The sequence below is a fragment of the Mobula hypostoma genome, chromosome 23 (genome assembly GCF_963921235.1).
Source record: "Mobula hypostoma chromosome 23, sMobHyp1.1, whole genome shotgun sequence".
NCBI lineage: Eukaryota > Metazoa > Chordata > Chondrichthyes > Myliobatiformes > Myliobatidae > Mobula > Mobula hypostoma.
This window is the reverse complement of record NC_086119.1, coordinates 57,255,143-57,270,698: the sequence shown is the minus strand read 5'-3', so window position 1 is coordinate 57,270,698 and position 15,556 is coordinate 57,255,143. Positions and strand designations below refer to the sequence as shown.

At 44.9% G+C, this 15,556-nt stretch overlaps 1 protein-coding gene across 2 annotated transcripts in view; it reads left to right on the top strand.

Moving 5' to 3' along the window:
• Nucleotides 1–15,556, top strand: part of smpd4 (sphingomyelin phosphodiesterase 4) — a 94,343-nt gene that overhangs the window by 57,991 nt on the left and 20,796 nt on the right. For both annotated transcript variants that reach the window (XM_063031699.1, XM_063031698.1), the window contains 4 exons: nucleotides 591–736; nucleotides 1,713–1,803; nucleotides 4,776–4,873; nucleotides 11,782–11,945. In XM_063031699.1, the coding sequence (XP_062887769.1) occupies nucleotides 591–736; nucleotides 1,713–1,803; nucleotides 4,776–4,873; nucleotides 11,782–11,945 (499 nt within the window). The remainder of the gene's footprint in view (nucleotides 1–590; nucleotides 737–1,712; nucleotides 1,804–4,775; nucleotides 4,874–11,781; nucleotides 11,946–15,556) is intronic.

Genomic DNA, 15,556 nt, shown 5'->3' with positions numbered 1-15,556 from the left:
CGCAAGACTCTGAACAGGAACAAATGGTACCGTGACCTTTAGTATAAGAGGTATTAAGTGCAGGAGTGAAAACCTCATTGCCGTTATGTAGAGCTTCAGTGAGACCAGTCTCACTGTTTTGGTTTGTGCTGTATAGTAGAATGTATCTGACAGATTGTAATCTGGATTTACCAGGCTACTTCTTTAAGCTTGGTACATAAGGTGAGATTGGACAAAGTAGGCCTACATTCTGTACACTTTAGGTAAAACGTGGTATTGTCACAGATTTCCTGTGGGTGGATGGAGGGCTGATGCTTTCCTTGGTTAAAGCTGCTAGATCCAGGGGTCACGGTCTGGGATTAAGGGACTGGCATCAGGAGAGGTTTGTTCACAGGGAGGGTAGTGAACCTCTGGAGCTCTCTCTGATAGGCAAGGAGACTCAGTCACTGAGTTCATTTGAAGTAGATGGAGGAGTTTCTGCAATTCTGAGTTAATGGGGATAGTGATGAGATGTCACGGTAGATCATCCCATATCTGAATGGGGGCCTATCCTCATCATATTGTTCGTGTTATTGTGACCACTCTTTAACACGCTGTCCTGTCTTCATTAGGAACCGTTTACTCCATCAGAGGAGCACGTGCTGATGGTGCGGTTGCTGATCAAACATCTCCACTGGTTTTCTAGTAGCATCAAACAGGAGCAGGCTTCACCCTCTGCTCATTCCCACCCTGGCAGCCCACTGGAGGACTTCAAGAGGTTGGTGCATGCTATTTTGAGAGTTTTATGGAGCAGTAGTTGTGAATACCATTCTCTCTGGGTGTCATGCTCACTGTGGCGGTGTATGGAATGCCTGTCGGGGCGGTGCAAGAGGCAGATACATCAGGGACATTTATGAAAGTCTTAGATAGGTACATGGATGATGGAAAATGGAGAGTTATGTAGGAGGCAAGGGTTAGATTGACTTTGGACTGGGCTGAAGGACCTGTACTGTCTATTCTTGTACCTTCTACGATTTGTATTCTTATTTTTGATTTTCCTTAATGGTGTTTGACTCCAGGCTTCGCCAACCATACAGTTTCCTGTTGTCCTATAAACGCCCTGATTAGTCTGCTACCTACTCCTTCACCAGGGCAAACTTTACAGTAGCCAGTTAACCTCAATCCAGCACATCCTTGGAAGTGGGAGGTGATGGGAGCACCGGGAAGAAACCCACGTGGTCACAGGAGCACAAAGGTGCCACCGGTGATGCTGGAGATGGATCCCGGCTGTCCCGCCTGTCTTCACTCGGATTGCACGGTGAAGGATGAGTTGTGTTTGGGCCATATAGAGTAAAATCCAAGCAGCTTTTTTTCTGTTGAGGTTGGGTGGGAGTAGAACAGGAGGTCTTGAGGGTTAATGGTAAAGTGTTTAAGGGGGGGATCTGAGGGAGAACTTCTTCACTCAGACAGTGGTGCAAGTCTGGAATGAGCTGCCAGGGCAAGTGGTGGACATGGGTTTAATTTCAACAGTTAAGGTAAGTTTGAATAGATACATTGGGAGATGTTTGGAAGGCTGTGGTCCAGGTGTAGATCAATGGGGCTAGGCAGAATGCCTGTTTGTGTGCTGCAGTAATCTATGAATACAGAGCACAGCAAGTGAATAGAATAGAGAGAGTAAAGCCGGGTGGCCTTCTCGGTACTCCTTGCTGCAGTACTGTGCAGACTGACGTGTTCTGGTTGTTATTGTTTTACAGAGCCGCAATTTCGTGCTTCTTTCAGCAGAATCTCTACGTGTTTCTGCAACAGTGCTTCACCCATTGGCCACTGGATGCCTCCTTCAGAGCTGTACGTTCTACCCTTCCAGCATTCCAGTAAAGCTAACGTGAACTCTTAAGTTAAAGAAACTGGCATGGGTGTTTAATAGGTTATTCCCAAAGTTCTAATACTGTCAGTAATTTTCACACTCGTGCAGTTTGTAGGAGTTTGTTGCACTGGAGGGGAAAATGAAGTACACTGAGTTTTGCATTGCATCTAGGACACCTGTTACTTCAAACTTCTACTGTGTCTAAATCCAGTCCTAATCTTATGGCCCGTCAACCTCACTTAAAGCTCCCGTCTGGAGTTGGAATATGGTCTAGCTACCTCATTGGGACCTATTGGGAGTCACCCAAGACTATGGAATTCTTCCCTGGTTGCCTTGCTGATGGGAGTATGAGTACACGAATAGCAACAGTGCCATTGGGCTCATCCACTCTGCTTCTGTTCAGCGTGGTTTTCATCAGTCTTTCTGACCTCCACTCACGCTGTTCCATCCCCATATCCCTTCTTAAATACACTCAGTGATGGAGCATACAGAGCCCTCCATATTGGAGAATTTCTTGGAGTGAAGCAATTTCCTAAATAATACAATGTTCAACAATGAGTCTTTGGCCAAGGGAAACAAATCTTTCTTCACTGGGTAACATTTCAATCAAATGAACCAGTGCCTCCAATTACAGTCCCCTTGTTGTAATGTTGGTACTGGGGGAAGCCTGGCCATCCTGCTTACGGATCTACCTATGTAATAGGTGAAGCTAGCATTTACCTAACCTAGTCAGTGTGAACAGATTTCCCCAGTGCCTCTCTCCCATCAGTTTCCACTAATGCACTTTGTAGAAGAGATCCCCAGCTGGGTTGCTCATCATTTTCCAAAGTCTTTGCTCCCTGTTCACCATGTTGTTGTCAGATATACTTGCAAAAACAAATTTGTTGCATTCTCCCAGAAATATTTCTGCCTCCACTTAAGCCTGGGATAAAACGTGTACCATCTTGCAGAACATGACAGTGGATTCTGGTTAATTGGAGCACTGAGACCAGTACATTTTCACCCAATTAAGTGGCTGCTTGGATTCGCTGAAATCTCATGGAAATAGTTGAGGTATAGAAAGGACAAGCTACAGTTTAACTGAATAACAAATTATGTATTTAAATAGAACATCAAACAAATTAGAACACTGCCAATGCTGCTACAGAGCTATACAACTGAACTAGGTGCCGGTAGTTACTGATAAAGGAGTTCATCCAGGGTAGGCTGCCGTGTGCAGTGTGTCCAGGGAGTGTAGAGTTTGTTGTATCCCCTCGAGGCAGCTCACTCAGCTTCAGTCCCAGCTGGACACTTGCCTCTCACCCATGGTGCCAGGTAGCTGCGTGCAACAGTAGCCACACCCTGGTACACCACCTCAGCTGGCAGACTAAGCCAGCTGGTGAGCATCATACCCGGTGAAATAAGGACATGCCTGACATAGCGTGTGAAATCAGCTCTGACGGACTGGGCAGATGAAATGGACAGTGAGATCCATGACAAGCAGTTCTGAAACACTTCATGGAGAATGAAGGTCACGGCAAGCCACAGAAGCAGACTTGGTTATCAGCTGCAACCAAGGAAACCCCAATTCAAGATGACTGCTCGTACCACTGGAGCCGGGCTGCTTTGGTCGAGAGAGTGCAACTGTCCCAGTGCAATGGCCTTTTCACTTTAAAAACTCTTCCACGCAGGTTTCACTGTCGTCCGATACCAACACATTGCCACCTTCGTTTGATTGTCTGTAAATGAACAAAATCAGTGCAGATAATTCTGTCTTCATGCAATGCTTTCAACGATTGCATCCTCCAAGTGTTCATTTTCATCATAACGTTCAAAATGATTGTTGATTCCTTCAAATTCTTTGTAGTTCTTAGAAACATAGAAAACCTACAGCCCAATACAGGCCCTTCAGCCCACAAAGCTATGCTGAACATGTCCTTACCTTAGAAATTACTAGGGTTACCCATAGCCCTCTATTTTTCTAAGCTCCGTGTACCTATCCAGGAGTCTCTTAAAAGACCCTATCATATCCGCCTCCATCACTGGCAGCCCATTCCACACACTCACCACACACTTTTTTTTTAAAAACTTACCCTGACTTCTCCTCTGTACCCACTTTCAAGCACCTTAAAACTGTGCCCTCTCATGCTAGCGACTTCAGCCCTGGAGAAAAAGCCTCTGACTATCCACACGATCAATGCCTCTCATTATCTTAACTTGTAGTGAAATTGTTTCCTTTTCACTCCTAGCCATTTCTAGTATCTCCAAGCTTGAAATCACTGATCAAAACAATTCTAAATTGTCTTGCGGGTTATTTCTCACCAACCTTCAGTGACAAAACTTACTGCTTTTGAACAGAAACATACAACTGATGCTATTTAAACTGTTTGCTGTAAGCATGGTGTAGGATCTAATGGGCACACAAGTTAGAACCTGTTAGGCACCAGTCTGCTGTCCTAATTAAGCAGCAGCGTCCCAATTAAACAAAGGCAATCCGGGCTGCTTCTGTCGATTTGTTTTTGTTCTTTGAGTTGTCGCCCTGATGAACTGGTAGCCCAATTAACTCAGAATCCACTATCTGTGAAACCTTGACAAAAAGAGGTACATTGTAGTGTAGTTGCATTGTTTAGTTCCTGAGTAGACACCAACACTCTGCCAGATGACCCACGTGAGGCCTCCTTGTTCTGCACTTGCTCCGGTACCTTTGAGTAGGTTTTTTTTTAAGAGACCTGTGATCTAACCACAAAGCTGGGAGTCAGTGCAGACACTAGGAAGGCTGAATGGTTGGGCATTGGGCTTGAGTCTTTTTATATATAGAACAGGGGGATTCTCTGGAGGAAAACAGGGTAAGCACTTCATTTCACATCCTGATTTGTTATTTCCATCTGCAACACTTGCCTTTCCAGGAGGTCAGTGGGGCTGTTTGGTGATGAATGCATCTACATGTTCCCTCACTAAGTTTGCTGCCCCACAGGTTTTGGAAACGTGGCTCAGCTTTCTGCAGCCTTGGAGGTACGCAGTGGACAAAGCACTTGGCGTGGAGTCTGCTGATCGCACTGTACCTGACAAATGGTAAATCCCTGGGACCTTTCCATGTGAGCGTGGTAGGATGATTACAGTCATCACTTCTACTTGGGGGATCATGGAATGATGAGTAAATTGCATCCACTGGTTTTGTGAGCTTCTGGACAATCGACGGTATTGTATTTGAATGTGCACAGTATACAGAATAAGGTAGATGAACTTGCAGCACAGTTGCAGATTGGCAGGTAAGATGTTATAGGCATCACTGAAAGATAATGCCCAAGGATACACGTTGTATGGAAAGTGTGGGTAGGAAGGCAGAGGGGTGGCGTTGCTCTGTTGGTAAAAATCAAATCAAATCAAATCACTAGAAAGCGGTGACAGGGTTGGAAGCTGTTGAGTCATTGTGGATAGAGCTAAGGAACTGCAAGGTAAAAGAACCTTGACGGGAGTTGTATACAGACCGCAAGCAGTAGTAAGAATATGGTTACAAATTACAATGGGAGATAGAAAATGAATGTTACAATAGTCATGGGGGACTTCAATGTGCAGGTAGATTGGGAAAATCAAGTTGGTGCTGGATTACAGGAGGGGGAATTTCTAGAGTGCTTAGGTAGACAACAAAACAGCAGACAAACTGAGTAAGTATTTTTGCATCAGTCTTCACTGTGGAAGACACTAACAGTATGATGAAAATTGTAGGTGTCGGGGTCATGAAGTGTATGAAGTTACCATAACTAGAGAGAAGGTTCTTGGGAAACTGAAGGCCAGAAGGTAGATAAGTCACCTGGACCAGTCAGTATACACCCAGAATTCTGAAAGAGGTGGCTGAAGAGATTGTGAGGCATTTGTAATGATCTTTCAAGAATCACTAGATTCTGGAATGGCTTCGGAAGACTGTGACCCCGCTCTTCAAGAAGAGGGGGAGACAGAAGAAACAAACCTATAGGCCAGTTTGACCTCTGGTTGGGAAGATGTTGAAGTTGATCACTAAGATAAGATCTCAGGGTACTTGGAGGAACATATATAACCATATAACAATTACAGCACAGGAACAGGCCATCTCGGCCCTTCTAGTCCGTGCCAAACTCTTACTCTCACCTAGTCCCAGCGACCTGCACTCATCCATAACCCTCTATTCCTTTCCTGTCCATATAGCTAACCAATTTAACTTTAAATGACAACATCGAACCTGCCTCTACCACTTCTGCTGGAAGCTCGTTCCACACAGCTACCACTCTCTGAGTAAAGAAGTTCCCCCTCATGTTACACCTAAACTTTTACCCTTTAACTCTCAACTCATGTCCTCTTGTTTGAATCTTCCCCACTCTCAATGGAAAAAGGCTATCCACGTCAACTCTATCTATCCCCCTCATAAATTTTAAATACCTCTATCAAGTCCCCCCTCAACCTTTATCTGTAACTTAGGAGATGAAACCCAGGTAACATTCTAGTAAACCTTCTCTGTACTCCCTCTATTTTGTGTACACAATACTCCAAACTTGGCCTCACCAATGCCTTGTACAATTTCAACATTACATCCCAACTCCTATACTCAATGCTCTGATTTATAAAGGCCAGCATACCAAAAGCTTTCTTCACCACCCTATCCACATGAGATTCCACCTTTAGGGAACTATGCACCATTATTCCTAGATCCCTCTGTTCTACTGCATTCTTCAATGCCCTACCATTTACCATGTATGTCCTATTTTGATTAGTCCTACCAAAATGTAGCACCTCACATTTGTCAGCATTAAACTCTATCTACCATCTTTCAGCCCACTCTTCTAACTGGCCTAAATCTCTCTGCAAGCTTTGAAAACCAACTTCATTATCCACAACTCCACCTATCTTAGTATCATCTGCATACTTACTCATCCAATTTACCACCCCATCATCCAGATCATTAATATATATGACAAACAACATTGAACCCAATACAGATCCCTGAGGCACACTGCTACACACCCTCCTCCAATCTGACACACAGTTATCCACCACTACTCTCTGGCGTCTCCCATCCAATCACTGCTGAATCCATCTTACTACTTCGATGTTAATACCTAACGATTGAACCTTCCTAACTAACCTTCTGTGTGGAACCTTGTCAGAGGCCTTAGTGAAGTCCATATAGACAACATGCACCGCTTTACCCTTGTCAACTTTCCTAGTAACCTCATCAAAAAATTCAATAAGATTTGTCAAACATGACCTTCCACGCACAAATCCATGTTGACTGTTCCTAATCAGACCCTGTCTATCCAGATAATATACCACCTCTAAGTATACGTTCCATCAATTTACCCACCACTGATGTCAAACTCATAGGCTGATAATTGCTAGGTTTACTCTTAGAACCCTTTTTAAACAATGGAACCACATGAGCAATACGCCAATCCTCCGGCACCATCCCCGTTTCTAATGACATTTGAAATATTTCTGTCAGAGCCCCTGCTATTTCCACACTAACTTCCCTCAAGGTCCTAGGGAATATCCTGTCCGGACCTGGAGACTTATCCACTTTTATATTCCTTAAAAGCGCCAGTACTTCCTCTTCTTTAATCGTCATACTTTCCATAACTACCCTTCTTGTTTCCCTTACCTTACACAATTCAGTATCCTTCTCCTTAGTGAATACCGAAGAAAAGAAATTGTTCAAAATCTCCCCCATCTCTTTTGGCTCGCACATAGCCGTCCACTCTGATTCTCTAAGGAACCAATTTTATCCCTCACTATCCTTTTGCTATTAATATAACTGTAGAAACCCTCTGGATTTACTTTCACCTTACTTGCCAAAGCAGCCTCATATCTTCTTTTAGCTATTCTAATTTCTTTCTTAAGATTCTTTATACATTCTTTATATTCCTCAAGCACCTAATTTACTCCAAGCTGCCTATATTTTTTGTAGATCTCTCTCTTTATCCGAACCAAGTTTCCAATATCCCTTGAAAACTATGGCTCTCTCAAACTTTTAACCTTTCCTTTCAACCTAACAGGAACATAAAGATACTGTACCCTCAAAATTTCACCTTTAAATGACCTCCATTTCTCTGTTACATTCTTCCCCTAAAACAAAGTGTCCCAATCCACTCCTTCTAAACCCTTGTGCATCTCCTCAAAGTTAGCCTTTCTCCAATCAAAAATCTTAACCCTGGGCCCAGTCCTATCCTTCTCCATAATTACACTGAAACTAATGGTATTGTGATCACTGGACCCGAAGTGCTCCCCAACGCATACCTCCATCACCTGCCCTATCTTATTCTCTAACAGGAAATCCAACACTGCCCCTTCTCTAGTTGGTACCTCTATGTATTGCTTCAAAAAAACTATCTTGCACACATTTGACAAACTCCAAACCATCCAGCCCTTTTACAGAATGGGCTTCCCAGTCAATGTGTGGAAAATTAAAATCTCCCACAATCACAACCTTGTGCTTACTACAAATATCTGCTATCTCCTTACAGATTTGCTCCTCCAGTTCTCGGTCCCCATTAGGTGGTCTATAATACACCCCTATAAGTGTCATGATGAAACCTATAGGCTGTAGTTAGCATGGTTTCCTCAAGGGAAAATCTTGCCTGACAAATCTGTTGGAATTCTTTGGAAAAAGTAACAAGCAGGATAGACAAAGGAGTATTGATTGATGTGTACTTGGATTTTCAGAAGGCCTTTGACAAGGTGCAGCACATGAGGCTGATTATCAAGCTCCGAACCCATGGTATTACAGGAATAATTCCAGCATGGATAAAGGAGTGGCTAATTGGCAGGAGGCAAAAGGAACGTTTTCTTTTTGGCTGCCAGTGACTAGTGGTGTTGCACAGGGATCTGCGTTGGGACTGATTCTTTTTATATGTCAATGATTTGGATGATGGAATTGATGGCTTTGTTGCAAAGTTTGCAGACAATATGAAGACAGGTGGAGGGGAAGATAGTTTTGAAGAAGTAGAGAGGCTACAGAAAGACTTGGACCGATCAGGAGAATGGGCAAAGAAATGGCAGATGGAATACATTTAAGTGGAGACGAAATACAAAAAACTGAGCTGCAAAGGGTCTTGGGAGTCCTTGTGCAGGGTTCCCTGAAGGTTAAAGCAGTGGCTGGAATCTCTGCAAAAAATGAGGGAAGTGCAAGATAGATATATTCCAAATAAGAAGAAATTATCGAATGAAAGAAGGACACTATCGTGGCTGACAAGTGAAGTCCGAGCTAAACTAAAAGCAAAAGAGAGGGCATACAAGGAAGCCAAAGCTAGTGGGAAGATAGAGGATTGGGGAGATTTTAAAAACTTGCAATAAGAAGGTCATTAGGAAGGAAAACATGAATTATAAAGGGTAGCTGGTGTCTAATATCAAAGAAGATACTAAAAGCTTTTTTAAGTATATAAAGGGTAAAAAAGGGTTGAGGGGAGATTAGATTAGATTATGAGAACACTCAGTCCTCTTTTATTGTCATTTAGAAATGCATACATGCATTAAGAAATGATACAATGTTTCTCCGGAGTGATAGCAGAGAAAACAAGACAGACCAAAGACTAACACTGACAGAACCACATAATTATAACATATAGTTACAGCAGTGCAAAGCAATACCATAATTTGATGAAGAACAGACCATGGGCACAGTAAAAAAAAATCTCAAAGTCCCGAGTCGATGGACTCCCAAGTCCCCGATAGCAGGCAGCAGAAGGGAGAAACTCCCTGCCATAAACCTCCAGGCACCGTCAACTTGCCGATGCCTTGGAAGCAGCTGAGCACAGCCGACAATGAGTCCGTCCATCCGAAAACTCCAAGCTTCCGACCAGCCTCTCTGATACAGCCTGCTGAGCGCCTTCGACCTCTCCCCGGCCGCTGAAACACGCAAAGCCGAGGATTTCGGGGCCTTCAACTCCGGAGATTCTGGTTACCACACAGTAGCAGTGGAAGCAAAGCAGGCATTTCAGAAGTTTTTCAGATGTTCCGCTGTGCTCTCATGTCTGTCTCCATCAAATCAGGATTGTGCATGGTCCTCTACTTGACAGATAACAGATATTCGTCACCGAAGTGGCCGCTTCTCCGCCCTCCCGGGAGGATATAGGACCAATAGAAAATGACACTGGGGATATTGTAATGAGAAGCAGAGATGGCAGAGGAACTGAATGGGTATTCTGCATCACTCTTCACAGTGGAAGACATCTGCAGTATACTGGACATTCAAGAGTGTCAGGGAAGTGAAGTTTGTGCAGTGAAAATTACAACTGAGAAGTTGCTCAGGAAGCTGAATGGTCTGAGGGTGGATAAATCTCCTGGACCTGATGGAATGCACCCTTGGGTTCTGAAGAAAGTAGCTGGAGAGATTTCGGAGGCATTAACAAAGATAAGGAGGAATTTCTTTAGCCTGAGAGTTGTGAATCTGTGGAATTCTTTGCCACAGACAGCTGTGGAGGCCAAGTCTTTATGTATATTTAAGGCAGAAGTGTATAGATTCTTGATTGGTCAGGGCATGAAGGGATACGGGGAGAAGACTGGAGATTGGGGCTGAGAGAAAAATTGGATCAGTGATGATGAAATGGAGCAGACTCGATGGGCCAAATGGCCTAATTCTGCTCCTTTGTCTTGTGGTCTAATGTGGGAAAACGACTCTTCATCCAATGGGGCGGGCAGGTGGATAGACTATATGGTGACATAAATCTTCTGTGTCAAAGTTCCCAGCACCATTCTGAATATTTCTCCACTTTGTGGATGTGAGCTGGAGATTTCCAGGAGTTTGCGGTTGTGGGGATGTTGCATTTCTTCATGGAGGCTCTCTCTGAGCATGTGATTAAATATTTCCTCAGTATATCTGATGTTCTGTGCCTGGACAGAGCTTGGAATAGTGTGTGTTTTGGCTCAGACAGCTGAGAGATGAAGCTGCCCAGTGTAACAGGCTGAACAATGACAAGGTTCTGGGTGCTGGGGTCCTTGGCCTATGAAGGGATGTTGATGTTAGTTCACATCCTTTCAGTGACGATGGATAATTTTGTGCAGACTATATTTTCTTAGTGAATTGGTTTACCTTTGTAAATAGTCTCTGGAGGGCAGGGTTCACGGCTGCCCATAGATATGAATAAACCTTTCTAACTTGGCTTAAACTGAAGATATCAAGCTGTGTCCTCCTATTGCATAATTGCATTAAACTTTTCAACTATATTTGTGGTTACTCTAGCGACTGAAATGCCCCGATCCATTGCCCTCCTTCAGCCCCACAATAAAATGCCCAGATGTCCACGTGTGCCCAGAGAGACACTGGGCACGATGGAACATCTGGAGGTGCTGCTGTCACACAGCCAGACAGCCAGCTTTAGTGAGCTGCTGTTAACTTTCCCTGGGTGTGTAAGTTGGTAGCAGAATCCGGAGGGGAGATGATGAAAATAAAATAGGATTGATGGAGCATTGGGATGGGAATATTGTGGTAAATTGGTCAGCATAGCTGAAGGGTCTGTTTCCCTCTCTGATCCCAGATTTAATCAGTTAACCTCGCCTTGCTACTTCCTGCCTCTTCTCCAACATCACTCTCTGATCATTTTTTATAGAACTTTCTACATCTAAGCTTCCTGTTACTGCCTAACTTCCACCCTGATTTTACACCATTGCCTTTTTAATCTATCCCGCCCACAACCCCGTCAGAGGGCTACCAGTGTGGAATAGGATGCCCCCCAGAGAAGTCCACTAGTATCTGTGGAGAGCTCCCTTTTCTCACCACAGCCAGAGAAGGAATTGTGACCCTGATAGGGTAGTCCACTGACAGCAGTTGGGATCCATCCAGCAATATGAAATGGTTGGATTCCCACTGTCCCCTCCTTCTCCCCCCCCCTTAGATTGTTCATATGTTTTCTCATCCACTCTTGAACTGAGGCAGATGCAGGGCAGTGGTACCTGGGCAGATGCAGGGCAGTGGTACCTGCCTACATCCTATCCTAACCTTGCTTTCTGTGTCACAGGGCCTCCTTTGTACAGGACAACTTGCTAATGTTCACAAAACTCTTCCAAAGCTTCCTCAATCGGGCTTTGCGCACTGATCTTGTCAGCCCCAAGAATGCATTGATGGTGTATCGAGTGGCCAAGGTCTATAGCCAGCCCAACCTTGCCGACATGATCAAGGAAGGTAAGGAGTGTTGTGGTGAGTGTGGTGTGGATCTTTGTGAGCCCATTCCTTTCTAACCTGTCCCTGCTCCTATGACGTCTACAGTACTGCCAGTCCTCTAGCTGACCTGTTGTAGATGTGTAACCAAGGTCCCCAGGGAAGGGTTCCTGGGGGTTCAGTGGATGTAAATGCTCCATTGAGCTGGAAGGTGTTACAGCCAATGTTCTATCTCTCTGGGTTGGTCAGACTGCTATGATGTCTTCTCATGGTGTTAGTGATTCCACTCTCTGCTTCCCCTGCACCTCTAATACTGTCTTTCCATGGTCCTGCCTTTCTGGTGTTTGTGGAACCAGTACCCCAAGACTGGTAGAGCAGAAAAGGAGATCACAGTTCAATGTTCAGAGGCCTCCTCTACATCACAGGTTGGGTGACTGTTGTGCTCTGTATCACAGGCTGGGTCACTGCTGTGCTCTGGGTCGCAGGTTGGGTGACTGTTGTGCTGACCACCTTTGCTCTGTGCATTACAAAAGGCAGGATCTCCTGGTTGCCAACCATTTCAGTTTGACTTTACTTTCCCATTCTGATGTCTGCCATGAGGAGGCCACAGGGTTCGGGTCGGGGTGGGGTGGGTGTGTGGGGGAGAGGTTGACGTCATGGTAGCATAGCTGTCAGCATAACACTATTCCAGCACTGGCTCTGTGGGTACATCTTCACCACTGTCTGTAAGGAGTTCGTGTCACTTTCCCCACGACCATGTGAGTCCCAGTTACTTCCCACATTCCCACAAGTGGAGGGATGGGTTAGTAAGTTTGCTGATGACACAAAGATTGGAGGTGTTGTGGATAGTGTGGAGGGCTGTCAGAAGTTACAGCGGGACATTGGTAGGATGCAAAACTGGGCTGAGAAGTGGCAGATGGAATTCAACCCAGATAAGTGTGAAGTGGTTCCTTTTGGTAGGTCAAATATGATGGCAGAACATAGCATTAATGCTCAGACTTTTGGCAGTGTGGAGGATCAGAGGGATCTTGGGGTCCGAGTCCATAGGATGCTCAAAGCAGCTGTGCAGGTTGACTCTGTTGTTAAGAAGACATACAGTGCATTGGCCTTCATCAATCATGGGATTGAGTTTAAGAGCTGAGAGGTAATGTTGCAGCTATATAGGACCCTGGATAGAGCCCACTTGGAGTACTGTGCTCAATTCTGGTCGCCTCACTACAGGAAGGATGTGGAAACCATAGAAAGGGTGCAGAGGAGGTTTACAAGGATGTTGCCTGGATTGGGAAGCATGCCTTATGAGAATAGGTTGAGTGAACTCAGCTTTTTCTCCTTGGAGCGACGGAGGATGAGAGGTGACCTGATAGAGGTGTATAAGATGATGAGGGGCATTGATCATGTGGATAGTCAGAGGCTTTTTCCCAGGGCTGAAATGGTTGCCACAAGAGGACACAGGTTTAAGGTGCTGGGGAGTAGGTACAGAGGAGATGTCAGGGGTAAGTTTTTTACGCAGAGAGTGGTGAGTGCGTGGAATGGGCTGCTGGCAATGGTGGTGGAGGTGGATACGATAGGGTATTTTAAGAGACTTTTGGATAGGTACGTGGAGCTTAGAAAAATAGAGGGCTATGGGTAACCCTAGTGATTTCTAAGGTAGGGACCTGTTCGGCACAACTTCGTGGGCCAAAGGGTCTGTATTGTGCTGTAGGTTTTCTATGTTTTCATTCCAAAGACATACTCGTTAGAACAGTACAGTACAGGATCAGGCCCTTCAGTCCACAGTGTTGTGCTAACTAAAAAGTAAATCAAAAATCCCCAGTAAATGAATCCCTCCTACCTACACAATGTCCATATCCCTCCATCTTGTTCACATTTGTGTGCCTATGTAAACAGCTCTTAAAAGCCTAAAGTACATTTGCCTCTGCCACCATACCAGGCAGCACATTCCAGGCATCCATCACTGAGTTTAAAAAAAAACTTGCCCCTCAAATCTCCTTTGAACATGCCCCCTCTCACCTTCAATGCATACCCTCTGGTATTAGACATTTCTACTCTGGGAAAAAGTTACTGTTTCTGCTCTATCTGTGCCTCTCATAATCTTATAAACCTCTGTCTGATATCCCCTCAGCCTCCACTTCTCAGAGAAAACAGCCCAGGTTTATCCAGCCTCTCGTGATGGTGCATGCCCTCTAAACCAGGCAGCGTCGTGGTGAACCTCCTCTGCACCCTCTCCAAAGCCTTCGCATTCTTTCTACAGTGGGGCAATCAGAACTGAACGCAATACTCCTGATGGGCCCTAACCAGAACTTTATAAATTTGCAAAATAACTTCTTGACTTTCAAACTCAATGCCTCGACTACTAAAAGCAAGCATTCCATAAGACTTAACCACTCTATCAACCTGTGTAGCCACTTTCACAGAGCTATGAAATTGGACCCCAGGATCTCTCTGCTCGGCAACACTGTTAAGGGTCTTGCCCTTAACAGTGTTCTGTCTCCCTGCATTTGCCCCACCAAGGTGCAACACCTCACAGCTATCTGGGTTAAGCTCCATCTGTCATTTCTCTGCCCATATCTGCAATTGATCTAGGTTGCACTGTATTCTTGCCAGTCTTCTACATTATCCACGACGCCAATCTTGGTATCATCAGCAAACTTAGGAACCCATCTATATTTTCATCCAGGCCATTTATATAGATCACAGACAGCTGAACACCATTTATTACAGACCTCCAGCTTCAGTGTCCCCTCAACCACGACCGTCTGTCTTCTATGCACAAAGCAGTTCTAGATCCAAACAGCCAGTTCACCGTGGACCCCATGCATCTTAATCTTCCGGATTAACCTCCCGTGAGCAACTTTGTCAAACACCTTACGAAACGGAATCAAGTTGGTAAGGCATGAACTGCCCCACACAAAGCCATGCTGGCTCCCCCTGGGTTTCCAAATGCTCATGTATCCTATCCCTAAGAACTTTCTCTAGCAATTTCCCTACAACTGATGTGAGACTCACTGGTCTATAGTTTCCATAATTTTCCCTTGTTCCCTTCTTAAATAGAGGTACAACATTCAGCATTTGCCAGTCCTCCAGGACCTTGCCAGTGCCTAGAGAGGACAGGAAGATGCTGGTCGAGGGTCCAGCAGTCTCATCTGTTGCCTCCTTCAATAACCTGGGGTAAATCCCATCAAGCCCTGGGGATTGTCCAATTTAATACTCATAGGCACAACACTTCCTCCTCCTTGACCTCTAAACGTGCTGATCTCCTGGTCCTCCATGTCCTTTTCCTTGGTAAATACCAAAGCAAAGTACCCATTAAGTACCTCACTCACATACACAGCATCCTAGCAGATGTTTCTCCTTGAGTGGTCCTGCCCTCGCCCTAGTTATCCTCTTACTTGATGTATGCATAGAATGCCTTGGAATTCACCTTAATTCTACTTGCCAAGGACTTTTCATGCCCCCTCCCGGCTTCCTAATTCCCCTCTTTAGTTTGTTTCTGGCTTCTTTATCATCTGTGTGCTCCGTTTGATCCTAACTTCCAAAGCTTTACATACTTTTCCTTTTTCTTGACTAAATTCATAACCTCTCTGGAGATGGGAGGTTCTCTCTCTCCATCCCCGTCCTTCCTTCTAACAGGAGCC